The sequence below is a fragment of the Vulpes lagopus genome, chromosome 18 (genome assembly GCF_018345385.1).
Source record: "Vulpes lagopus strain Blue_001 chromosome 18, ASM1834538v1, whole genome shotgun sequence".
Classification (NCBI taxonomy): Eukaryota; Metazoa; Chordata; class Mammalia; order Carnivora; family Canidae; genus Vulpes; species Vulpes lagopus.
The window spans coordinates 34,209,476-34,236,665 of NC_054841.1; the positions used below are offsets into that span (position 1 = coordinate 34,209,476).

Consider the following 27,190-nt stretch of genomic DNA (forward strand, 5'->3'; position numbering starts at 1 on the left):
CTCAGTTCTAGCCCCTCGTTTGAGGGGAGAGGCTACATAGAAAGAGACTTCTCGTATGTACTACCCCCGGTGGTCATAGAGTCTAAACAGCATTGTGTACGTTGTAAGACAGATTGCTCTGATCTAGAGGCTGAGGTTCACAGGATTGCCATATACCGGTGTTTACCTTCAGGTCTCAGGTATTCAGTGATAACTGTTAGGAGATCACCCTTCCCTGAGTGAGAGAAGCTCAGCAAGAACGCAAATCTGTCTCATGATTAGCAAAGGGGAATCCCAGTGTGCAAAGACAACATGTCTTCCCTCTGAGTTCTAGTCCCTTTCCATGACCGGGTTCCTAGAAGTCATCCCCTCCCTCACCTCCCCAACTCCTATCTCCAATCTTTGTTCAATGCAATATATTAGTGACATAACTTATCACCCTAAGAAAAAGTATTGGAGATTCAGGCTGTGATAGTCAGTTCTAAATGTTTGACACTCTGATTGGCGCCCTGGATAGACATACTGTTGAACCACTGCCTTGTTTGGTAAATTTCAAATTTCTAGGTGTTGCTCCGGTGTATTAAGATGCAGTGGGTTGAAACAGCAAGGATCCATCCAGTGGGTTAAGAATGAGATGCCTAATGGCAGAGTTGTGCAGGGGAAATTTTTTGTTCAGATGCCATTGCTTTCAATGTTTAATTCTTTATACACTAAATTCTCTGAAGCATTTTATAAATAGGAAAAACATGCTATTTACGAGGAACCAAATTACCTTTCAATTTTTGATTGAAAAGCACCAATTATGACTATATAATTTGATAGATTTTGGGAAAAACACACCCATGTAAATAGCACTCAGATCAAGAAATAGAGCATCACCAAGTCTCCAGTGTCTAACCTACTAACATATCCCTATTTTGACCTCCAAATTTATAGATTACTTTTATTTTTATTACTTTATACATATGAAATCCTTCTATATTTTTTACATGTGGTTATAGTTTGGTTCATTTCTTTGCTAAAAGGTATACCATAATTGATTTATCTATTCTATGGTTCATGAACATTCAGGCAGTTTCCAGTTTCAGGCTATTACAAGTAATGTTGCTATAAACATATGCTTTCTGTGAGATACGTGTTGCTGATCATAGGCTTTCATATGTTCAGCTTTGTTAGATAATGGCATTTTAACAAACAGTTTGAGCCAATTGGTATTTTAAACAGTAATTCACACACACAAAATAATGTTTTATAATGGATATCTATATGTTAATTTATTACATTTTGATGTCACAGAATAATGAGTTTTTCAAAGATATGCTCTATAAACTGAATGGCTGTTATTTTAAATGTTTCAGGGAACCTTTCCCATCTCTGCAGCTATAAACATCATAGAAAATATAGTTCACTCATTTGAGGGTATAAACTTGGATTCCCTGGAAATTTTCCCTACCTTCATCCACCACACTAGATGCTTGCCCATCATCCAAATAACTTGCGAGCTCTCTGAATTTCCTAACTAGCTCTCACATCTCTTTCCTAATCCCTCATCTCCTTGCTATGTTGTTCAAATTTTTGACAGGTCTCACCTCTGGGAACCTTCTACCTACTTTCTTTGAACGCTCTCTTTGCTCTCAACTATATGTGCCCATCTGCATGAGAATGATTTAAAAAAAAAAAAACCTTCAAACCTGATGATGCTTGAAATCCTTTTTATTACTTATTACCTACAAAATAAAGTTCCCTGTCTATTGAATTCATTCATTTAGTGAGCAAATATTTATTGAAGGCCTAGGATGCAGTGAGCACCTCAGTGGACACTGAGGATTGATTGCTCTCAGTTGCTGATAACTCACCACTTAGGCCCTTGTACCATTCCGCTCCAGTAACTCCTAACTACCTGTGATTCTTTCTGCCTTTATAATTTTAATTTTGGTGCCTTCAGAATTGTGTGCCTTGTTAGACTTATCTTCTCCATTTTGTCTACCAGGAGAACTTCCAAGCTTTCCTTAGGTGACTCAGCTTAAATACAACTCCTCCATCTCATGATTTCCACAAATAATGGAGTTTACTTCTCTGCTGTTTGTTGAACCCCATGTATATTTTCTGCATCATTTATCACACTGTAACTCTCTGTCAGTGTATCTGACACCCTATCTTGGATTTGTGAGCTACTTAAAGTCAGAAACAATAGCTTAGTCATTTCTATGTTCTTAGGACCTAGCTTAGTGTATAATAGGTGCTCAATACATGTGTGTTTGGGGAAAAAAGAAAAGAAAGAGGGAGAGAGAAAGGGGAAAAGGGGATTTGGAGCCTTAAAAACAACTGATAGATCATGAAAAATTTTAAGCCATGGGGATTTGGAGCACATGTTCTCTGATTTTCTTATTTTATAGAGTTGAAGAAATTGAGGCCTCTTAGCTGCTACTCCAGGCCCTTTCTTCCCAGGATGGAAGAAAGGTTTGCCAAGGTTTTCAGTAGGAGAAAGGGATGACACTAACTACAATGACTTCCATCGGTTTATCTGTCTCAAACTCAACCTTGTTCCTACTCATAGTTATCGTCCCTATCACACTCCCCCACCCACCAGTTAAAATGGTTCCAAAATGGCTTGGAGTAGCCAAATAGTTGAAGCTTTTTAGGTGAAGGGAATGAGAAAAGATGCTACAGAGAAGGGGCCTTTTTTTTTAAGAAAAAAGAAAATATTGTCTACAAAATTAAATTGGAAAAGAGAAGAGAAAGGAAGCAGTGAAGGGACCTGCCACAGCTACCACTAGCTGTTCTTGACGTAGAACTTGATTCATCAAAAACTTGGAATTCTCTTAGACGTTCCTCCAAATTAATAGTATATTTATATATATGGCATATACATTGAAATAAGATTTTTCAAACACTAATATATTCTGTACAAAATATTTATTTATATTTATCCCTTTAACTTTTTGAATTTAGGACCAATTTCTGGTGAGTGAGCAAAGGGTGTAGATTTTATTTTATTTAAACAAAAATGATTAAGAATAATAGAATGGCATATCATATATTGTTTTTAGCAGTATACTTTAGAATATAATGGAAAACTGTGCAGGACCTCCTTGGGGGTAGAATATATATATGCCAAAAAGATTGCCATTTATAAATGAATTATTGTGTTTTATGAGATCTTCATTCATTGCTATTCCTGACCTCCTCATACTAGCAAAATGTGCCTATGTCATCTTCAGATATTCCCCACCTGATTGTAAATAAGGGCCAAGATCTTACCAAGTCAATGCACTACACTATTGGTCTTGGAGTTTTGTAATCATGGATGTCCTCTGTTGGCAAATGAGATTCATTCCACATTCTACATTTGTATTTTGGATTAGTGTGGAGCAGATGAAAGATGCACATCTTCAACTTTTACATTGTGAAAATGTCACCCATATGGAATGTCCACATGAAGGTTTAAAAGTTAAAAAATCAAAAGAGGGGCATTCATAATAAAAAGAAGAGGGAAAAGGCAACTTGGACATTAATCTCTTCCTTACAGCCAGATAAGAAGCAATAGTTTCTCTTCTGGTGATTGTAGAGGAAAGTGCCTCTCCTTCAGACTGCTGGGTGTCTTTCCTACAATCCTTAAGCAAGAGCTTCTTTTGAGTGTTGAAGGGAGCCACACAGAAGAATGAATGCCAAACTGCAGGGAAAATATATCCTAGGAAACAGAAATGCTCTGCTCTCAGGGTATGGGCTGCTGTTAGTACAAACTCACTTTTCCCCAGAAAGGAAAGTCAGAAAACTGGTTACCCAGCAGTGCCTCCTCTTTCCTCCCAAACAGCCCATAACACAGAAATAAACTGTTGCCCCCTTGTTCCTACACCTCCCTGTCTTCTGAGACTCACAACTGAGTAAGCCCACTTGTCTACCTGTGTCAATTGCCATGAAGCAAGAATGCAGATTAAAACAAACAAACAACAACAACAACCAAAAAAAAAAACCATAATGTTTTTGGAAAGAAGAAGAGATCTAAAATATTTGGCTTCCTTGTTTAATTACTGGAGAAAAATATCTGGCATCGTATGAGAGTGGCAAATTGATCTGTGCCCTCTACTGCTTTAATATCAGTTATCATTTTTCGGTTCCTAATGCATCAGATACTCCCAATGAACAAGCTGCCTCTGAGAATAAAAAAAGAATTAAATATTTTGTCAATAATTTTCCTAATGGCTATATAATGATAGTCATTCATTCATTCATTTATTCAACTAATACTCAGTTGCCTGCTGTATACCAGGCATAATTTTGAGCACCAGGGATAAGCTAAATAGACAAAAATGATGAGAATCATTGTCTTCATGAAGCTTACATAATGGTGGGGGTAGGTTGACAATCAACATGACAAATAAGGTGGTGCCAGGTGCTAGAGAGAAATAAAGTAAGGAAGGGGAATAGGAAGTGTTGGAGAGGGGGAGGCATACTTCAGCTTTAAATAAATTGGTCAGATAAGATTACACTGAAGTGATGACTTTTGAAGAAAACCTTGAAGATGATGGAGTGAGTCAAATGGTTCTCATGGAAGAGAGCAGAGCCTGAGACAGGTGTGTACCCAGCATGGGATAAGGAAGAAGGAGAGCAGTGGAGAAGTTGGGGGCGGAGTGACAGGTGACTTGGACAGTGGTGGGTGGCCACTGTAAGAATTTGGCTTCATTTCCCGTGACATAAGTAACTTACATCACTTTAAGCAAGGGATTAATTTGGTGCAATATATTTTAGCAAGATTGCCCTGGCTGCTCCATTGAAAAGCCATAGTAGGGATGCAAGAGCAGAAACCGCGAGAGCAGAGTGTTGGGAGTAGAGATAGTGAGAAATGGCTGGGTTCTGAATATACTTTGAGTTTAAAGCCAAAAAAAAAAAAAAAGAAAGAAAGAAAGAAAGAAAGAAAGAAAAGAAGAAGAAAGAAAGAAAGAAATAAGAAAGAAAAAAGAAAAGAGAAAAGGAAAAAGAAAAGAAAAAAGAAACTATACTGATGGATTGGACACATGGCATGAGAGAAAAAGGAAGCTAAGGATGTCAGTTTTGATGGAATTGAACTTCTTGAGATGGAGAGCCAATTAGGAGGAAAAATCAGAAACTTGGTTTTAAACATAAGATTCATAATAGTATCAGTCCAAAGCAGCAGAATAAGTACAGGTGTGACCTGCTATTTGTCTTGAGATACTATGAAAATGATGGTAAAGTAACATAAATATACAGTGATGTAAAGAATGAGATAGGGCACTACGAGATGACATATTTCAATAAGTTTGCAGAAGAAAATGAAGAGGAAAGTGTGTGATGGAACAGAGTCTAGGTTCCATAGAGAACTGTAGCCAACAAGGTCACTGACCCACTGAGTGTCAGTGGAGAGAAGACGCTGACTTGAGAACTACCAGCCCAGAGGAATAGGAAGCAAGACTTGGGAATAAAAGAAGGGCGAAGAATTAAAGGTTATGAACAAAACTATCAGCCCCTCCACCTCCTCCACTTGCTCTGGATTAAGAATTATTGATAACCAATTACTTTGCAGACCAAAAAGCTGAGGACTTGTTTGGTTTTTCTGTTTGTTTGTTTTTTGTGGAAGTGAACAAATTATTAGAAAAAATCATGGTAGCCAGCATTGGAGTCAAGTATCCAGAGTAAAGCTCTTCTCATTCTAGAATTTGTGAGTACCACACCATAGTGGCTGGCACCCACTTGCCTACCCACAGGAGAGGTCTGCAAGCGGGTAAATCCCACTCACATACTCAGAGCTCCCAGTTGGCCCTTCTAATGTCCACAAAAATGTGAACTAGCATCAAAATGTCCATAGGCTATTGAGAAAGCTTACACTCTTGATTGATGAGGGAGGCCAAGACAGACAAAATAAGAAATGATGATAGAAGATACAGGGATAATCAAGAAACAAATAAACAAAAAATTAAAACAGGAACTATCTTCAGAGAGAATTTTAAATATATTCATAAGATAAGAACAAGATGCTCTGAAAAATAGGCAGCAAAAATAAAGTGGGTTTTTTTGGAAATAAAAAATAAGATAATGGAACAAAAGCCAAATTCTACATAATAGTAAGAAGAGATGAAGGGGGCAGCCTGGGTGGCTCAGTGGTTTAATGCCACCTTCAGCCCAGGGTGTGATCCTGGAGACCCGGGATCAAGTCCCACATCAGGCTCCCTGCATGGAGCCTGGTTCTCCCTCTGCCTGTGTCTATGCCTCTTCCTCTCTCTGTGTCTCTCATGAATAAATAAATAAAATCTTTAATAAAAAAAAAAGAAGAAGAGATGAAGGAAATCTCCCAGAATGGGGAACCAAGCAGAAACAAACCACAGTGAAGGCAGAAAACAAGGAAATGTGAAACACAAAAAGATGAAAATAAGAAAGAAAAGATAAGGAGCGCCTGGCTGGCTCAGTGGGAGAAGCATGGGACTCTTCATCTCTAGGTCATGAGTTTGAGCCCCATGTTGGGTATAGAGATTGCTAAAAATGAGAGAGAGAGAGAGAGAGAGAGAGAAAGAGAGAGACAAAAGGTAAGAGACACAGACAAAAGCAACCTAAAGAGTGTAGGAGAAAACAGAAGACAGGAAAATATGAAAGACATCAGACAAAAAGTATATATAAGAGCTAAAGACATTGTCTTAAAGTTTAAATAGAAGGTATTGGAATGAATGAGTTTCAAGCAATATGAGTAGAAAGCTGAAAGATATTAAATTAGTGTAAAAGGCTTTAAATTTCTTCTCTTCAAAAGAAAACTAAAGTAAAAGAAGAGATAAATGTATAAGAAAAGTATGTTTTTTTAAAGATTTTACTTATTTATTCATGAGAGACCAGAGAGGGAGAGAGAGAGGCAGGGACACAGGCAGAGGGAGAAGCAGGCTCCATGCAGGGAGCCCGATTTGGGACTCGATCCCAGGACCCCAGGATCACGCCCTGGGCTGAAGGCGGCACTAAACCGCTGAGCCACCCAGGCTGCCCCAAGGAAAGTATTATCTAAATATAAGCCAGCTAAAAGCATACAGATTTTCAACAACTAAAGGAGCAGCCCAAAAAGGATGTATGTTATGTTGGTATTAGGAATGTTCCCTTTTGAAAGTCACATGGTTTGTGGTGTTGGAACTGTAACAAGTAAGATAATCAGAGTCTAATATGTGACCCTGCAGAAAGTTGTATTTGCATTTTTGTAACCATGTAAATTTTTTATTTTATCAGTTTTAAACTTTTAGAATCAATTTATATGCACATAATTGAAGTTAATTATGGATACTGGACAAGATAAAAAACATTTCAACTTTGATCATTTTAAAAATAAATTTAAGCTAACAGGAGTTGGAGATAAAAGGATTGGCAGGTAAATGTCTTCTTCTCAGAGAAGTGATACTGTCTTTAATTGGTGAATTAAGAAATGGCTTAATTTATGTTGCTTGAGATTGTAGAGGTGTCGGGGAAGAAAGAGCAGTGGTTCACAGAATTCTATCAGGAGGAAGGAGAAAGGGCAGATGAGAGATGGGATAGGAGATCAGAGCTGGATATTGATAGTTAAATTCTAAAATTGGTCAATCAAGAGAAAGCCGTAAAAATAGATTATTTAGAAATATGGATTAACCCCCAGGAATTTAAGAATAGAAATGCTGAAAATAGTTGTCAAGAAGCAGAGCTAGGGTAAGAGTATCACAAGTGATCATTGCTTTTTGTTGACAGCCCCTCTGAACAATCTTTTTGAAAACCTATGTCTGTGTTTCTTTAATAAATAATAAGTTTTTAGATTGCTACCATTTACTAAGTGTGTGTTGTGTCTGTCACCAATCTAAACATATAATATGAACTGTCTCCCTTAGTTGTCACAACAGCCTGTGAAGTAAGTCCTGTGATTTTCTCCTTTTTACAAGGTAAACGAATATTGGACAGGTTAAAAAACCTTGCCCAAGATGATTCTATCAGGCAGGGGTTACATTTGGCCTTGAGTAATAGAAAATCAAACCAAACATTAGCTTAGATAAATTAAGGATTTTTTACTTGTTTGCTTTTGCTTCCCCCCTCTCCTCATGCAGCAGGAAGCCTAAAAGTATCGAAGGCATTTCTGGCTTCGATAGAGGGACTCAAGGACAATAAGGCTGGGACCCTATAGTTCCCATGGTCATTTCCTCATAGATCAAGAGGCCTCTGCAGCTCCAGCCATTGCATGTGTGGTCCCAACAGCAAAAAGAACGGAGCCTCTATATCAGAAACCACATTTTCCTCCCAGACTTCTGCTAACATGTGGTTCCTCATGTGTCACATTACCACCCTAGCTGCTGAAGTTGTTGGAAAATGCAAATTTTTCAATTATTATATATCGCTGGCCTGAATAATGACAGGTTTCAGTGATGAGAGAAAGAGAAAATGGATATTAGGTAATCCTGAGCTGTGGGTCCCACAGCTAAGAGCAGAGTGGGGTCTGCATGCAATCCAATAAGGTTTAGTTTTACATAAACTAGCAAAAGCATCAATAATATGAGGGTCTCTAAGAATCATTACATAAACTAATGGCAGTATTTTAAGATTAAATTAGGAGACAAGCACAAGCTATATTCAAGATTCGCCCTTCCGAAGGCAGTGAGAAAATGAGCAAAAGGGAAGCAACTGGAGCCAAAGGCAAAGAGTCATTCTGCCAGTGGGGGAAGGGCTAACAAACAGGCTAGAGTCCTTACCAAGGGTCAAATACTCCTCCATTTAAAGGGAAAGAATCCAGTTTGTAAAACGATTTAAAATAAAGATGGGGGATATAATTACAGTATTTAAAACAAATTGACTTCCAAATGAGAAAATTATATTTTAGCAGAATTCCATAGGTTAAGTTATAACTTAATGAGGAAGTACCTGTGTGTAGTTTACTAATCACATTTCAAGGAATGCAGTTTTAATTTTGTCAGATTTCATTTAATGGATAAGCAGCACCACCTTACTCCCAAGAAGTTATGATTGCTCCTTTTATTCCACTTGACATACATCTTACCAAGAAATTAGCTGGATTATTTTTCTTTAAAATTTTTTTCACTTGATTTCCTCAAACAGAATTACTTTTTTAACAATAAACAATGCTATCGATTATAATTACAGACCCTGCTCACATACATTTGCTGTCTTTAGTACGCAGCACTCCAGCGGATTCAAACCAAAGTACTAATTAGCATTGACACTGCTAGGCTTAGAAGGCATTATAGCAAGTGTTTTCATAAAGTGACATGAGGCTTTTGGAAAGAACCATTTCCAGAATATGGCAGGTTGATATGAAAGCCATGGAAAGGAAGCTTTAGAGGTTTTTTAGAAGGGCACTCCATCAACATTTTCTCAGCTGTTACAAATGAGCAATGACTCAGGAAACTGGCTGGAAGGGAAGGAGAGTGTTCCTCAGCTGATGCTCAAAATACATCTTGAGATTGACAATGGTATAGCTGAAAACCTCTCATCTTGAGAACTTTGCCAGAGCAAACATCTTCCTCTTTTCTTTCACATGCCGCTCTTTTCAGAGGCTTTATGCTTTTCCCTTAGAAAAACTCTCTTAATATTCATTCTAACTTGATTTTGCCACATTAAAGTTTTCCCATGGAACAGGAGAATGTCAAGAAGTGTTGGAAGAAGATTAGGGATATACTACATCTGTTACCTCCCAAAATATGGATCCTTGCACTCCCACATTTTGCAAACTGCACTTTATAACATGTGAACTCTACCTTAGGTCATCGGGGTACTGTGTACTACAGCAATCACTTAGCTGCACAAAGATAATTGGGCAACAGTTCTTCAAGAATATAGCTCAAAGTATAAAGCAAAGCATAAAGCATGTCTATGAAGCCAATATAGATGCCCTAAGCCCTATTCATAAGCCTTCTTTATGTTACTAATTGGAGAGCCTCCTCGGCCCAATGCTGTACATAGTACTCTGAGTTCTTATAACTTATTCCAGCATGGTTCAAATTACAATAAGAAACATGTAAAGTGATTAACCAAAACCCTATAGCCAAGAATGGTGATTGAACACCTATAACAATGAAGAAGACATAAAAATTAATTTCAAAAGGCATTAATTATAAGACATGGATATAATTCTCTTTCATTGACACATTTCATTCATTCATGAAGTAACTCAAGTCAAAAGTGTGGATTTATTGCCCATTTTATTTTATAAAAGAATGGGACACAGAGCTATGAGATTCCACACACATTATGAATGACACATCCTTTTCTTCCATCTGCTGTTTTCCATGATACTCCTGTGAATGGATATATGTAGTGTTTTTATTCTCTTCCATCCTTCTGCTCACTGCTTCTCCCCCAGTTCCAATGATTTGGCCTCTTGGATACTGCTGGGTTCTTACCTGACTAAGCTTTCTAGATGTAGACCAATCAGAGACTTTTGCCAGGATTTTTCATACATGACTATCTCTGGTGGGTGGGAAGTGCCATGTGTAACTTCTGGTGTAGTGACCATGAGAATGAAGCTGATCAGTGAAAAAAATAATATCACCAGGTAAGATAGAGCAATGGAAAAGCAATAAAGAAAATCCCCTTTGCATTTAGGCCCCAGGTTCCTGATGTCTTATATTATACCTTTTTTTTCCTGCAGTTTGCTCAATTTTTCCTTCAATTACAGGAAATCTCCAGTGTCCCTGAGAAATTCTATTTCCCAGGCTGGTTTGAGCTGTGCTTCTGTCAGCTGTAGCTTAAAGGCATTTGAATCACATAGTCTTTTGGAAATAATTATGCACCCTTTTTAGATATTACATCTTTTGAGTAATACAATTTTCTGTCCCAGTAGTGATTATACTGGGTCCTAATATTGCTTCCTGGTTTTTGTTTTGCTTTAATAACTATATATTTTTTGTTTTATTTGTTTATTCATGAGAGACACAGAGAGAGAGAGAGAGAGAGAGAGAGAGAGAGAGGCACAGGCAGAGGGAGAAGCAGGCTCCATGCAGGGAGCCCGACACGGGACTCGATCCAGGGTCTCCAGGATCACACCCTGGGCTGAAGGCAGGCGCTAAACCGCTGAGCCACCAAGGCTGCCCAGTAACTATATTTTGTTTGACAACCATTTCTCTCTGAGTATGAGATGAACATTTTGACTATAAAATATAAGCCTTTCATTGCCACCAAAACAGAAACTGTACCAGAAGTTTTACTAAAATTCAAAATGCTCTATGTAGTATCATAAATGCAGTGACTTCTCCAATAGTCCTTTCTGCTTTTAATGAAAATCTTTATAACTCATAGACCATCTTGCACAATGGAAAGATTCTGTACATTAAGACAAATGGTTAGTGAGATGAATTCTGATGCATGCCAGTAGGTGAGAGAAATGTGCTCACCCAGGCAGTGCAACTCTACATGAACAAGACAATGTTCCTTCTTACTCAAATCCCAAAGTGTTACCTATTTATGAGTGGAGATAATGGGAATGACACTGTTACTGCCAATGGCAGTAGGGGTTTCCCAAAAAATGAAAAATAGATAGCTATTTAAAATTGTTAGAACCAAAAAAATAAATAAAATAAAATAAATAAAATAAAATATAGTTAGGACCTACATGTGTCCCACAAATATTAACATGTCTTATATAAATTATTTATTCCAGAAATGTTTTAAAAATTAATTAAATAAGGATCCCTGGGTGGCTCAGCAATTTAGTGCCTGCCTTCAGCCTAGGGCATGATCCTGGAGACCTGGGATCGAGTCCCACATCAGGCTCCCTGCATGGAGCCTGCTTCTCCCTCTGCCTGTGTCTCTGCCTCTCTCTCTCTCTCTCTCTCTCTCTCTCTTTTTTCTCTCTATCTCTCTGCGTCTCTCATGAATAAATAAATAAAATCTTTTAAGAAATTAATTAAATACAATAGATTGAGAGATTGAGGCTACCAAATCGGGCACTTTGGAAATACCTGCTTTGAGATTATTATCATTTGTCACTCTTTTTACTTTATTAGGGTAACCATGGACTCATAATTTCTTTGTATATCCAGTATTCCTTTTTGAACTTTTTCTTTCCCAAAGAACTCACTGCATAAAGACGTGTTTTAAAGGGCAGAGGCCACGTTCTGCTTCTTCTCTGTGACACCAGCTGCTTGGTATCAAGTCACAGCCATGGTCTGGGTGGGTGCTTTGCACGCCACAATGCTCCAGGTGCCATGTACAAGATGCAGCCACTGTGCAGCACTTTGTTTCTATCGATAGGATTGATACTAACCACCGTCCTGTACTTGAGCTCAAATCTCAAACAAAAACTCCCCCACTCCTTTTTGTCCCCCACATTTCTCCCCTTTTCATAGACAATGAACACAAATATCCTAAAGGAGAAATGTGTTAAGAATGTTAACAGGAAATTTGCAGAAAATAAAAAGTGGAACAGCCTCAACGTATATAAAATGATACTCAACTCTGCTGGTGAATCAAGGATGCAAATTAAGACCACTGCAGGATCCCGCATTGCATCCATCAGATTTGTCAACATTTTCTGAAAGCTTGATAATAGCAAGTGAGAATATGGTAAATATGACAAAATGCAAGCTCTCCTACACTGCCAATGGGAACATAATGTCCTTCCCACTTTGGTGAGCAAGTATCAGCATGGTACTGATGAAGATAATATGGATTCTAAGAATTCATGATACTCACCCTAGAAAATCTCCCAGGTGTGACTTAAAGCAACAGGGAATACATTTGTGCAAACAAAAAATACATTTCTTCCTTTCTTCTGAAGAAAGAAACCACAAATTGTTCATCAATAAAATAATGCATTAATATGTTATGCATTCCTATAGTAGAATAGCATAATAGTTAAGATTAATTAACCAGATCCATATGCAGAAGGAAGGAAATATTTAAAGGTACAATGTTGGTTGCCAATAGTCATTGGCCAAAGATGCATAGAGTATAATATGATTTATGTACTATTTTAAATATACATGGGTCCATGTCAGGGACCAGCAAACTATTTTCTATAAAGGGCCAGATAGTAAACACTTTGCCCTTTTGGCTCTGTTGCAGCTACTCAACTCTGCCAGTATAGCCTGAAAACTGCCACAGATAATACGTCAATGAACAAGTATAGCTGTATTCCACTAAAACTTTATTTACAAAAACAGGTGACAGGCTTGATTTAACCCTCAGGCCTTAGTTTGCTGAACCTTGATCTATAACACATGAAAATAGATTTGATATTGATAACTACCTTTCAAGATGGAACTTGCTCCTGAAGAAAGGGAGAAGAATGAAAACAGGGAGAAGCACAGCATAGAATTAATCTGCACTGCAACATCTTAAGGATATATTATTTTTTAAAAGGACTAAAGTAAATATGGCACTATGTTGACACTTGTTACATTTTGATTTATGCTAGTTACACTGTTCTCTGTATTTCTAAGTGTAAGAAAATACATAAAACTGAAAGAAAAGAAAAGTAATATAAAGACATTAAAATATTAAAGGTAATATAAATCAGAACAATGGGAAGGCGAAACGTCTCCTATTTCAAAAATTCTATTTCTTCTAGTAGACTCTGTCTTTGTCTGTATACCCCTTGCAGTGACAAGTTAAGCCAAGAAGTTACGAGGTGTGAATGCCAATGGGAGAAATTTCTCTCTGTTCTCAGAACTACTCATCATAGTCGAACTGCTGGATGATTGGCATTTGGATCTAGGGAAAGGTTTGAACATGTTGTGATTGGATCTCTCTTTACACTGGTTAAAGCAAGGGTGAACAGAAATCATGACCTACCTCTATCAAAGTTCCAAGTCTTTAGACCTGCATTTTGTGATTGACCTTACCCTTCTCTCCATCTTATCTCCTCTAGCATCATCATGATAGCATGCTATTAAGATGTTTACTTCATAAACACCAGAGTTTGATTCATCATCATATTACAGCGGTAAGGTGTACAGATTCCAGCAGCAAATGTCCTGGGTTCAAATCTCAGATGTGTCCGTATGAGCTGTATGACCTCATGCCAGTTATCAGATGCCTCTATGCCTCAGCTTTCTCATTTATACAAATGGGGTGTTAATAACAGAATTTATCTCATAGAGTAGTTGTGGGGATTCCATGAGTTAATTGCCAAATGCCTAGAACAGTAACTAGCCCTTAGCAAGAGCTGAAGCAGTGTTTTCTACAGAATACAGTTAAATGGGCTTATCTTTTTTATCTTTTGAACTGTATGAGCCACCCTAAAATTTTCTAGAACAAAATGACAGCATGCACGGTATCTGAGAGTACAGGGTTTAGAGCCCAAGAAACCAGTGATTTAGTTGTTAAATACCTGCCTTCGGCCCAGAGCATGATCCTGGAGTCTCAGGATCGAGTCCCACATCAGGATCCCTGCATGGCCTGCTTCTCTCTCTGCTTATGTCTCTGCCTCTCTCTCTGTGTGTGTCTCTCATGAATAAATAAGTAAAAATCTTAAAAAAAGAAAAAAAAGAAACTAGTTATTTAATCCCAAATTATGACTTTTATCAGCTCTGAGAATTTAAGTTTTATAAGTGCTTTGAAACCTTGAACGCTCCTCTGTAAAATGAGGCTAATAACAGCACCTACCCCTTGGAGAATTGTTATAAGAACTAATGAAGTTATTGGTTGCAAAAGACTTAGGTCAGTGCATAGTAAACACTCAAACAATACCTCTGAGAGTAATTGACAATTGTGAAACAATTGTTGGCAGTATTAAGCAAACACATAAACCCTGTGCCAAGCATGGTAGAACTGAAATGACTTTAGAAATAAAAGTGCGTTAACTTTGCGGCATGGTAGGAAAACTTAAGTGTTTATAATGGTGTCAATACTGGCATTTCAATAAGTGCACCGGAACCTCGTGGGGTGAGGGAATTGCAGGAACAATTTTGAAGATCTTAAGACACAAATATGTACATTTAAACTCCAGATGAAATTCCATGGAAGTTGACCTTCAGATCTATTTTCTCTAATTCAGGTGTCGGTTGTCCCCTTCATGAGAAAAGGTGGATCATAAGACAGAAAAATATCATTTAAGAAGCTTCAGTTTTGAAATAGTAGAAGCTGAGCCAACCTTGGTGGCAATCATCAGAACCTTGTCTATGAAAGTAGAAAAATAAACCCTCTAGATTAAAATAAGAAGCTGTCCTTCCAGTGCCAGACTCATCAAGGCCCAGCATTGGATTTATGAGAACCCTGTCAGGGTGGCATCAGTATATCCTGCAGCAAAGCATATGCCATAATCTCAGGATGAGCCAAGGCTGCTTTAAGCGGCGCTGGCCACATCTTTTCAGCCATGTCATTCTTAATGCAGCTCTGAGATTTTTTTGGTTATTCTAAAACAAATAGCCAAAATAATTTTTTTATTTGCTTGGGGAGCAAGCAGACAAAGAATAGAATAATATTTCCTAAACCAGGTCCTGGCACACCTTGCTACTCAAAATTCTGATCCTGGCCCAGCAGGATGCTCAAACAAATGTTAATATGCATAAAAATATAAGGATTTCTTGAAAAATATGTGGATTCTGAGTCCAAAGACCTAGTGTGGAGCTTAAAGTATTTCATTTCTACCAAACTTTCCATCAATGCTGCAAGTTTCCTCTAGAACCTTGCTACTCGTAGAGTGGTTCAGTAGACTTCCCTTGGGAAGCACATTCTCTGTCCCTTCCCCAGACCTCCTCAATCAACATCTGCATTTCAGCAAGACCTTTGCCCTCTATTGCCCCAGCGTTTTCTACGTAGATGAAAGTTTCAGAAGCACTGCTCTAGCACATATGGGAATCTATTCCTTCAAGACTTTGGTTGCACAGTGTAGCTACTTCTGGTACCCAAAAGTCCTGAAATATGTTACCTGCTAGAGCCAGCTCTAGCAGTGCTCTCCCCATGTCCCTTCCAGTCCTTTTCCACTTTCACATACAATGCCTTGGTGACTTTCACTTCCAACAGCCAGGACCCTTGTCTCTTTGTTGGCTGCTCCCTCTGGATGTTGGGACCCAATTTATCTACTATCAAGGAAACCAGGAAGTGCCTGGGGTTTTCCATCCCCTCCAGAAGCCTTTAACTAAGACTAATAGGCACAGGGATTGCCACACTCCAGTTTTCTCGTTCTTCATCAAAAATTCAACTTTGATGTGTGGTCTTTGTCAAGATAAAGTCAAAGTTACCATCTGCCTTCTTCCTTCTACACTTCTACTCTCTGCCTTCCTACCTTCCCAGTCCTGCTTAGTCCCCTATAAAGTTGCCAGAAAACACTTCATTTTAAACCCATTCCTCATAAATCTTTGTTTTAGGGTCTGCTTCTGAGGAAACCAAAGTAAGACACATGCTGTTTTAGCTCAGTGTTATATAGACTGAGACCAATACCCAACAAGAGTTGGGTGATTTCTAAAGTTCCCTTGGTCGATACATTAGTCCCTGAATCTTTGATTTAGCCTGGGTCAGATCTTTTGAACGTCTCAAAAGGCTGCAGGAGGCCAATGAATTCTAAGAATTCCATACTTAGAAATTTAGATGCCCACATTCTCAGAATATGATGAAAATTATGCTTGACTTGCTGAATGAGCTGTGGCTGTGTGGTAAAGGTGGCAATGATGCTGCCCTTCAGCTGGCTTTATAAAGGACCCATACAAAGAGCCAAGGATCTAGAAGTCCAGCACTGACCAAATGCTACAGCAACATCCACCAGCTACCTGTGACTATTAAGTACTTGGGAGATTGCCAATGCCAAATGAGATGGTCTGTAAGTGTAAAAAATTCATTCTTCACTTCAAAGACTAAACACATAGAATACATATAAAATATCTCAATTTTATGTTGATTATATGATGAATAATATTTTTGAAATATTAGCTGAAATAAAATATATTATTAAAGTTAGTTTTACCTGTTTACTTCTACTTTTTTCATGTGCCTACCAGAGAATTTTAAATTATGTACGTAACTCACGTTGTATTTTTATTGGGCTGGATATAATAGGACACTTACCTTTCAGACTAAAAGGTGAGACCCAGTTAAATTTCTGGCTTTCACAATACTTATTTCTGGTGTGGAATTGGTCCCCAGTAAACATGCAAAATGGTACATTGCCCTCAATTACAGATGCTTTTATCAATGCATAAAGTTGCATAGGAAGTATCTAATTTGACCCTTAGCTCAGAAAATATTATACCAGAAACATATTGTAAAACTAGGGCTAGCAGTTATTATTCCTAGTTTTAAATGATCAAATTTGAGGAAACTTATTTTAAAGCTGTTAAAAATTATTCCAATGCTTCTCTTGCTTATACATAAAGTTCAGTGGTCAGTTATTTTGCTTCACTCACAATTATTCTGTGCTTCATCTTCCAAGTCTTCCACCAAAAATATATAGAGTTCAAGGCCCCCCAAAATTCTCTCCTAAAATGAGACACCTTCTTAACTGTGTTCCTTCTTTTTGGTTTCTCAGCCTCAACTCTATTCTCTACGTGGCCACCAAATAACTTCCCTAATACACAATCCGGCCTCAGGTGTCCTCATCTGTCACCCTAAAACTTTCAGTGATAGCACATTTCTTGCTAAATTATCTCTGAATACCTCAACAAACATTAAATGCTCTCCATACTCTGCCCCCAATTCTACTTTTTCTCATCGCAACTCCACTCTTTTATCCAATCTGTATTAGACTCCTCCCCATTCCTTCTAAGTCATACTTTGCGTGCTTACCTCTGGTTCTTCTCCCAGACAGTTTTCTTTGCTTAGAATTCCCTCTTTCTTCTTTCACCACTGTATACCCCAAGTCCTACCTCAAATATTAATATCTGGTATAATATAATATCTGGTATATTATCAATGCCTTAAGTCAGGAGGCAAAACACAGAAGACCAATAAAACAGCAGAAGTCACACAATTAGATGGAAATGCTGTTGAACTAAAAACCTTGGTTTCTTAGTTCTCATGTCTTCTCCTAACGAATTGGGGAGGGGTGTGCAAATGTTAATTTCATGTTCAAAACCACTCAGAATGTAACTTCAGCTTTTGGTGTGGATTTGCTCTTTTCCATTTTCTTGGAAGCCAAGTGAGATCACTGGTGAGTGGTGTGAGGTAGGAATTGCGATTAGGGGAGAAGTAAAGGACTGACAGAATTAGGGAGAGGGAGAGTGTGACATTGTGACTGGGACTGGTTTCAAGAACTTCTAGAACTGTAACATTTAAAAGTTCCCTGTTAGAGTTGCTTTGCCTTGAATAGTAAAGCAGGAAGATTACGTCTGAAGGAGTGCTAAAAATATTTTCGACTATATTTTCGACTTTTCTATAACTCTTTAACTCTTTATAATGCTAGGAAATTAGTAAAAAGTATTTGGTTACTGAAATTCAACATGCCAGTTTCCTATCAGTAGGCATTTTTAGAAGCAGACAAATTTTGTTTATGTCTAAAGAATAGTTCCTTAGAAAGGAGCAGTCACTCAGGGACGTGAATTAATTTAATTAATTTAATTTAATTAAGAAGGAGAAGGAGGAGGAGAAGGAGATGGAGAAGAAGAGAAGGAGAAGAAGAAGAAGAAGAAGAAAGAAGAGAGAAGGAGAGAGAAAGAAAAAGGAAAAAATCCCTTAGGCATACAAATTGAACTAATTTGCCTTCCTGGTAGCCCAGCTAAAAACATGTGTCTAATGACTGTAGAGTATTCAAGCTAATGCAAGTGTGATTTACATCTTTCAGGAATGGACAAATGAGGTTTTCAGTTTGGCAACAAACCTGCTGGCCCAAAACATGTCAAGAGATGCATTTCTGGAAAAAGCGTAAGTAGCTCTAATTTTATTACTAAGGGTGTTGCTTCTTCTGAGTCAGTTTCCTTTCTCCTTTGTGAAGTCTTTTGTTTATGCTGCACTGGCTTCACACATTGATAAACACAAACTTCCCTTTGGGATTTGTTAGAGAACTGATACCTCCACTGTTTGGAATTGGAAAACTTCCAAGAAAGATCACTCTTTTCCTCCAAGCTGCACATCCGTGTTAGGCGGAGCTGCCCTGAATGTCAATGCCTTTGACACACAATAAGGAGACACGTCCAAATCCCGACAGCTGTGCTCAGAACCAAGAATTATTAATTTCAGAGAGGCCCCCGTTTCTACATATGCCTGTGTCATATCAATTATTAATCTGACAAAGGGAAAGAACAACATACGGTACTCATTTCTCTAGAGTCTCAGATCTGATAGATGCTATAATAACTTCCCTGCCTACCTAAATCAATAGACTAATGTCCTGATTCCTGCCCTTAGACTAACATCACAGAAAGCGTTAGTAAGAAAAGAGAAAAAGATGTGGAGGAAGGCACAGAATGAAAAGGAGAAGGAAAGAAAAGCAAAACAGGATTACCCAATCACTCTGGAATTACAGTCTTTCTAAAAATAATTTGACCAAGGAAAATAATGATTTTTGCCAGATGAGCAGCAAGGAAGGCTGGCTGTGTTCACTTTGGAAGCTATGTATGTCCAGGAGGTTGGGAAGCCTTGAAATCAAAACCACAAGCAGAAACATTACTAGGTGGTCCTCTATTTTATTAACTTTCTCTTTTCCCTCTTCTTCTGTCAGGCATACCCATTATTCTAGACCAACTGATACCAGCCTACATTTCTTTCTTACTCTTCTGTGAATTGCTTTTACTGTCAGTACTTCATTGGTCCTCACTTACAAGTTTTTTCATATGATCATCTCCTTTTTAGTTTGTCATCTTGAGGACCCTTCTAATGCTTCCCCTTCCTTTCTTCTTTCTTTTTACTGACTTTGACCTTACCATCCCTCATCTAACAGACATTTCTAGAACATTGATTTTGCCAGGTGGTATTAGTGGAAGGGGACACAGAGATAAAAAAAGATGTCTTATCTCAGACATTGCATTTTATACTTGGCTAATCATTATCTATTGCAAATGTCCCTTACCAACAAGCATATCCCTATGAATAGCTGCTATGGATGTTCTAGAACATCCCTTTTGATAAATATGTTATAGGCATTTCTGCTACATACACCTCTAGATGTGGGATTGATGGGTCATATGCAGTTTCTTAACGTGGTAATCCCAGTCCACACACTCATCAGCAGTGTTGGTAATTTCTATTGCTGTCTCACTATCCACATATCCTATAAGCAATCGAAGAGATAAATGAGTAGTTATACTGAAACATTGGAATACTTTGCAATGAGAGTGAATGATCTACAGCTATAAGCAAAAAATGAGGATGGATCTCAAAAACATATTATTGCATGAAAGAAACCAGACACAAAAGAATGTGATTCCATTTATATAAAGTGCAAAACCAGCCAAAAAGAATCTATGTTGTTTAAAGTCAGAATAATGATTCCCTTTGTGGGCCTGGATGTGGAAAGGGGGCACAAGAGGGGCTTCTGGGATGCTGCTAAAGTGAAAAGTTTCTATTTCTTGAGCTGGGTGCTGATTGCAGAGATCTGGACAGTTTGTTAAAATTCAGCAAATGAATTTTAAAATATGCACGAGCCCTTTCCTATGTATTTTACTCTTTAATAGACAGCTTTATAAAGTTTAAACACTTGTTTTTCTGTTTCTCTAACAGCTATACTAAGCTTAAGCTGCAAGTCACTCCAGAAGGGCGCATTCCTCTCAAAAAGTAAGCTATGGGAGCATTTCCCAGTCAGTGTTCATGTTTTTTTCTCAAAGATTTGACTCTGTGCCATGGCTCTGTTTTGTTTCTCTACTGGCCCAAGTGGAAGCATAAAAATGCATGGTAACCCCGTTTTCCTTCATGCTCATATTCACAGCAGTGCAGCTGGTTTCCTCATAGAGATTTTCCTGTGGCATCATTTTCAAGAAACAACAAAGCAGGAAGAGGGGGGAAGAGGTGGGGGAAACTTACTGTTAAACTTAAAAGGCCATTTGAGATTCCGATCTATTCTAGGAATGGTAACTGGGTGACTTCAGTGCTTCTTGCTACCAGAATGATGCTAGCCTTGAAGGAGGGGCTGCAAACTCAAATGTCAACAGAAACCAGGCAGGGAACTTACGTGATGAAGCAGGCCAGGAGCCAGAACTAGTGTGATGTCCCATCTAGAGGAGACAACAACAGTTCAACTCCACCATAGTCCTTGTGGGATTGGTGGGCTCTAGGCACTAGATTTTGGCATATTTTAGTAGAACCCATAATTCAAACTATTATATTCAATTCTATTTTTAATATAATGCTTAACACTCTATTTGTCAATAAGTTGACCACTTTTTTATTTGATGTAGAATTGATACACATAAATTTTATTTTTTAAAACCAAATTACTGGGCAGACCCAGTGGTCCAGCAGTTTGGCGCCGCCTTCAGCCCTGGATGTGATCCTGGAGACCCTGGATCGAGTCCCATGTCAGGCTCCCTGCGTGGAGACTGCTTCTCCCTCCTCTGCCTGTGTCTCTGCCTCTCTCTCTCTCTCTCTTTCTCTGTGTGTGTGTGTGTGTGTGTGTGTCATGAATAAATAAAATCTTTAAAAATAAAATAAAATAATAAAACCAAATTACTGGGCAGCCCAGGTGGCTCAGCCGTTTAGCGCCGCCTTCAGCCCAGGGCCTGATCCTGGAGACCCGGGATCGAGTCACACGTCAGACTCCCTGCATGGAGCCTGCTTCTCCCTCTGCCTGTGTCTCTGCCTGTCTCTCTCTCTGTCTCTCTCTCTCTCTCTCTCTCTCTCTCACACACGCACAAATAAATAAATAAAATTAAAAAAAATTAAAACCAAATTACTGACCAAAGAAAACGTATCCTTAATCTTCGACCTTTGACTTACTAGCTCACAATAGACTACTGCTAATTATGATGTTAAATTACTTTACTAATAGTAGTAATTACTTGTTTATTAATAATATTAATAATGCATATCTTTAGCACAATAGGTAGCAGTAAGGAGACAGTGTCATCAAGGATGTACTTTAGTGCTTAATATTAGAGGCTACTTAGTGCAATTTGTTTTAATTGGCTCATCACCTTTGCCTTGAAATATTGATTTTACAATAGACATTTTTAATTTAAAAAACACTTACCATAGATCTTTTAGAACATACATACAGATACATGGAGCAGTGGGTATCTTGAATGACAAAAAGGCCTGATTCAATGGGATACCTTTGGTTGGTGTCATTTATAAGTGTATGACACAGATCTCTCTGTTGTGATTTCACTTCACAGCATATACCGCTTGTTCTCAGCAGACCGGAAGCGAGTTGAAACTGCTTTAGAGGCTTGTAGTCTTCCATCTTCAAGGGTGAGCATGTTGCTTTTCTAAAATTAGCACTACTAAATAGCTGCGAATAATTACAGTGAAACATAACTTGCCCCCATATTAGTCAACACCTTTTTAAATTAAGAAGACCGTAGGACTTACTTATTAATATTTACAATCTATCGGGCTGCTCTAATTTTATTTTCTTTCATTCCCATAAGCCCAATATTTTTGTCTAGAAAAAAATTTGTTCTTTGTAAATACTAATTTTTTTAAGACCATCTAATATAAAAATGTACTGGCCAAGGGACACCTGGGTGGCTCAGTGGTTGATCCTTTGGCTCAGGGCATGATCCCAGGGTCCCAGGATCGAGTCTAGCATCGGGCTCCCCATGGGGAACCTGCTTCTCCCTCTGCCTGTGTCTCTGCTTCTCTCTCTCTGTCTCTTGTGAATAAATAAAGTCTTTTAAAAAATGTTAGTATTACAAAAAAAAAATGTATTGGCCAAAAAGTATTACTGTTGAGAATTTAAACCTCTCATTAATAACAAATTCTTTGTTGATATCTCTGGAGACATTAGCTAATAATTATGGATTATTATTAGGAAGATATTGGAAATATCAATTTCCGGGGCTGTGCTCACAAACTTTTTGCTGGGAGGGGTGCAGGATCAGTTTAGAGACTGCCTACTTTGCTCATGGTGGTAAGGTACATGCAAGGACAGCTGTGTAACATGGTTTTTTTTTAGACCCAACACATTGGAGGCACTCAATATATATTGCTCACCTAAATATTAATTTGCCTTCATTTCAATGCATTTCTATATGACTGGCTCTAAAATTATTTGTTACCATCGTTTCCGGGAGAGCAGAGCCTGTTGTATAAAACAGCCTTTTTCTCAGGCTATGTGCAGAACTCACCTTTCTATTGCAAATTATTTTTATCCTAGTATCTAAGCAACTAGTAAGCTCTTACCCAAGGATAACACTTACACTATAGGAAGAGCATTTGAGCCTCTTGAAACATTCTGGCAATGTTCAAGTTGCACTGAATGAAGTTGAGAAGTCATTCCTAAACTTATCATTAGGTTATAAAAAAGTATTGAGTGCTATTATTAAATTTGTCAGCCCATTCTTGTGAATACTTTTATTAAGGCCCCTGGTAGGTAACAGAAAGAAAAGAAAGAGTGCTCCCCTACCCTGCTATGGGTGGAAAAAGCTGGTGATGCTGCCAACACTGGGCAGAGCCATGGAGAGGCTCCCCCAAACATTTTAACCTTCACTTTCATAAGCAAAATAAAATGATTGACCTTGATTATTATTTCTCTTTCCTAAATGCTCTAGGGGTAGGAAAGATAGGCCTGTTAAGGTCCCATCGTTTGCTTAGCAGATATTTCTTGGGCTCTTATTACCGCCTTCAAGCACCGAGAATGTGGTAGTGAGCGAAATATAGTCCCAGGATGCAAGGACCACAGAATTTCTGGAGGCACTCCTCAAACATGTGGACTGACACATGTGTAAATGGAGCGAGGAAGGTGCCATGAACAAAAGGAATGGAGTGCTGGCATAGGGAATAAGGTTGGATCATTCCAAAAAATAAAACAATGTGTGCAAAGCCTTGGGCTGGAAAGAATTTACCAGTCTGAGTATCAAAAAAGACTTCTGCATTTAAGCATAAAAAGAAGCATGAGAGATGAATTTAGAAAGACATGAAAAGAATTCTTTTCCTCTGCAATTGCTCCTGATTTTACCTTCACTGGGTAACATCTTACGACCAAAATTTTTAACTTATTATAAAACTAGCTAAGGCAAAGACAGGATAGAAAATGAAGCTGAATAGAAAATCAAATCCATCAACCAATTCTCTGTAAATTGCAATTTTCTAAACAATTGGATTCTGACAATTCAGTCAATACATATAAATTGAGTTTTTACAACCACTATGTCTATTATAGGTTCATGCTTTCAGACCAATATCAACTGGAGACATTTTTAAAAGAAAATGAGATTCAAATAACAGAAGTTATGTTTAAATTGAAAAAAATATATATCTTTTGTAAATTAGATGTTATAACAATTTTCTCAAAACAAATTGGAGATTTTGAAAAAAACACAATCAACCTCCATCATGAAGTCTTGAAAGATCATTATTCGTGGGAAAGTATACTTTACTTGGAAGACTTAGGACTTGTAGAATTAGGATGCTTTCAGAAGATCTAAAAATCAAACACAGTTTCAGAGCTAGGAAGTAAATGTTTTCCTGAACTGACTGTATTTTAAATCCTTGTTGTAGTTTCATACCTACAGAGCAGTGGCTCTAGAAAATATCCACTAAATAGGGAAAAGATTTTGGATATACTAACAAGAGGTGTCTTAAACACTCCACAGAAGAAAAGGTTACATAAATGGTAGATAATGCTGCATATCTGGGAGCCTCATTTCATAGCCAGTGGTCGTTCAGACTAGATTGAATTGTGTTCTGTAAATAGATACATTACCAGAAACACACTGGATATCCTGTTGAGATTTTTAAAACATTATCTTTGTGCACATTGTTAGGGATAATTAATGCACTTGAAGTTGTATCCTGGCCAACATGATCCACTAGAATAACACATTCCTTTAGAGGGTACTCCTTTAGAGATTGCAGTGGCTTGCCAAAGTTACCTTAATTGTTAAAAAGTAGCACTGTATCTAAAAAGAGAGACAAAGCAATTACTGTCCTTCTATTAATAATCCAAACATTTTCCAGGGAGACCTTCAGAGACCTTTTCATATTCAGAAAATTACCACTTTACCCATAAACTTTCTGAAACCTGAAAGTAGTTTACTTGTACCAAATTCCTTTGATTTCAAGCTTATTAACTTGAAAATAGCTCAGTGACATTTGGAGTTGTATTATAGTCATTGCAGAGCCCTGGCACTTTAATGAACAAGATAGGACTAAATCTGTGAAAAGCACGAACAACACGGTTTTAAGCCACACAGGTCCACTTATATGTAGATTTTTTTCAGTAAATACAGTACAGTACTGTAAATGTATTTTCTTTTCTCTAGGCTATGTCTTTGTAAGAGTACCATACAGAATATATATAACATGCAAAATCTGTAGTGAATTGACTACTGATTTTATCAGTAAGACTCCCAAACAACAGTAGGCTCTTAGTAACATTTTGGGGGAATCAAAAGTTACACATAGATTTTCGACTATGTGGCAGAGGGTTGACATCCTAAATCCCTGCATTGTTCAAGGGTCAAGTGTATTTGCTTTAAATAAGAAAGTTTATTATAGTTATGAACTTACATGTAACACCAAGGAAATCAGTGATTATTTTGGATTTAAAGAATAACATACGGGGTGCTCAGATGGCTCAGTTAAGCGTCCAGCTCTTGGTGTTGGCTCAGGTCATGATCTCAGGGTCGCGAGATGCAGCTCCATGCTCAGCACGGATTCTGCTTGAGGTTTTCTCCCTCCTCTTCTGTCCTTGCCCCCACTTGAATGTTCACTCACTCTCTCTCTTAAATAAATAAATAAATAAATAAATAAATAAATAAATAAATAAAATATTTAAAGAAAGGAGTACCATAAATTTTACCGAAGAATACAATAAAAAGAACGTAAAAAAAAAAAAACTTCTCCCAGCATGACTATAATATGTTGTGTTTCTCCTATGCCTCACACTCAGAATATAAATCAGAAATTTAATCATTTATGTAGCTGTGACTCTTAAAATCACTAATATCAAAATTCGATTTTTAAACCACACTAATAATTTGGTTTATTATGAGTACTTTACCTGTAATTATTTCATATACTCTATAGCTAACTCAACTTTTGCCTTATAGCTTTAGAACAAAAATATTGAGACTAAGCTGATGTGAACATTTAGTTTGTTGGATTACAGTGTGTAATCACATAAAGTTGACATGGGATCAAATGACAACATACAAGTAAAGCTCCATATGTATGGCATACAGTAAGTGCTTAGTAAATATTATTTTCCTCTGAGTGTTTTTTCACATGCATATATGCAAGGTTTTTTCTTTTTCTTATTTTTAATTTGGCATGTGGGTATGTCATAACTAGGCCTATGGAATCTGGAAATACAGATGCCATCAGTACTACCATCAAGGTTTTAAAAAATCTTTTCCCTTTTGGGATTCTTTGTATTTAAGCATGGAATTGCAACAACTTCATTTTTAAAGTTTGCCAATACTTTGCATTTTCTGGAATAAATGGACCTGATTCAGACTACATTACCCTTCTTAATTTTACCCTCAAAAAATTCCTGATAACAATAGCAACAAATAATCACTGATGATCTGTTTTGTATTGGAAGCCTGATGTGGTGGGCCAAGTCTTAGACTACAAGACAAAAGACCTAAGGTCAGGTCCCATGTCCTGGGTTCACCAGCAAATATTTATTGAAAGACTATTCTATGCCTGGCAGCATGTTTGGAACACAAAGGAATTAAATAAGAGATAGTCACTTCACTCAAAAACTCAGTCGAGTAGAAAATCAGAAATATAAAAAATATGGGAAAACTGTGTGATTGATGCTATAATGAAAGTATATAAATATGGATTGTGAACACAAAAGAAAAACATGCCGTCTTTAATGAGTGTGGTCAGGCAGGATTACAGGAAAGTATTTGAACATTGGGTATGATCTTTAGCTAAGTTGGGCAAAGAAAAACGAGGCAAAGAAAATCAGCTGTATTGAAATGGCTTTTTTCTATGAGCTAACATCTAACTGGCAATGAAAATAATATTGTGTTTATTTAGATTATCTCATTAATTTTTTCTCTTTTATAATAAGCCCTAATTCATAGCTGGTAAATAAACAATGTTAGAGTTTTAGGAATGCATATTCTATGAAATTATGTGTATAGAATCTTACATAAATGGCATCAGTTGAATCTGATGCCCTATGGGAATTCCATTCTATCAATTTCCACCTTCCTCGTAAATTACATTGATTTATTTAGTAAATATTTATTGTGGACTTACTATATGT

The 27,190-nt window shown here is 37.6% G+C and overlaps 1 protein-coding gene across 2 annotated transcripts in view; it reads left to right on the forward strand.

Moving 5' to 3' along the window:
* PLCB1 (phospholipase C beta 1) overlaps positions 1–27,190 on the forward strand; it is a 679,067-nt gene that overhangs the window by 432,809 nt on the left and 219,068 nt on the right. For both annotated transcript variants that reach the window (XM_041732275.1, XM_041732276.1), the window contains exons 5-7: positions 18,656–18,735; positions 20,530–20,583; positions 22,140–22,215. In XM_041732275.1, the coding sequence (XP_041588209.1) occupies positions 18,656–18,735; positions 20,530–20,583; positions 22,140–22,215 (210 nt within the window). The remainder of the gene's footprint in view (positions 1–18,655; positions 18,736–20,529; positions 20,584–22,139; positions 22,216–27,190) is intronic.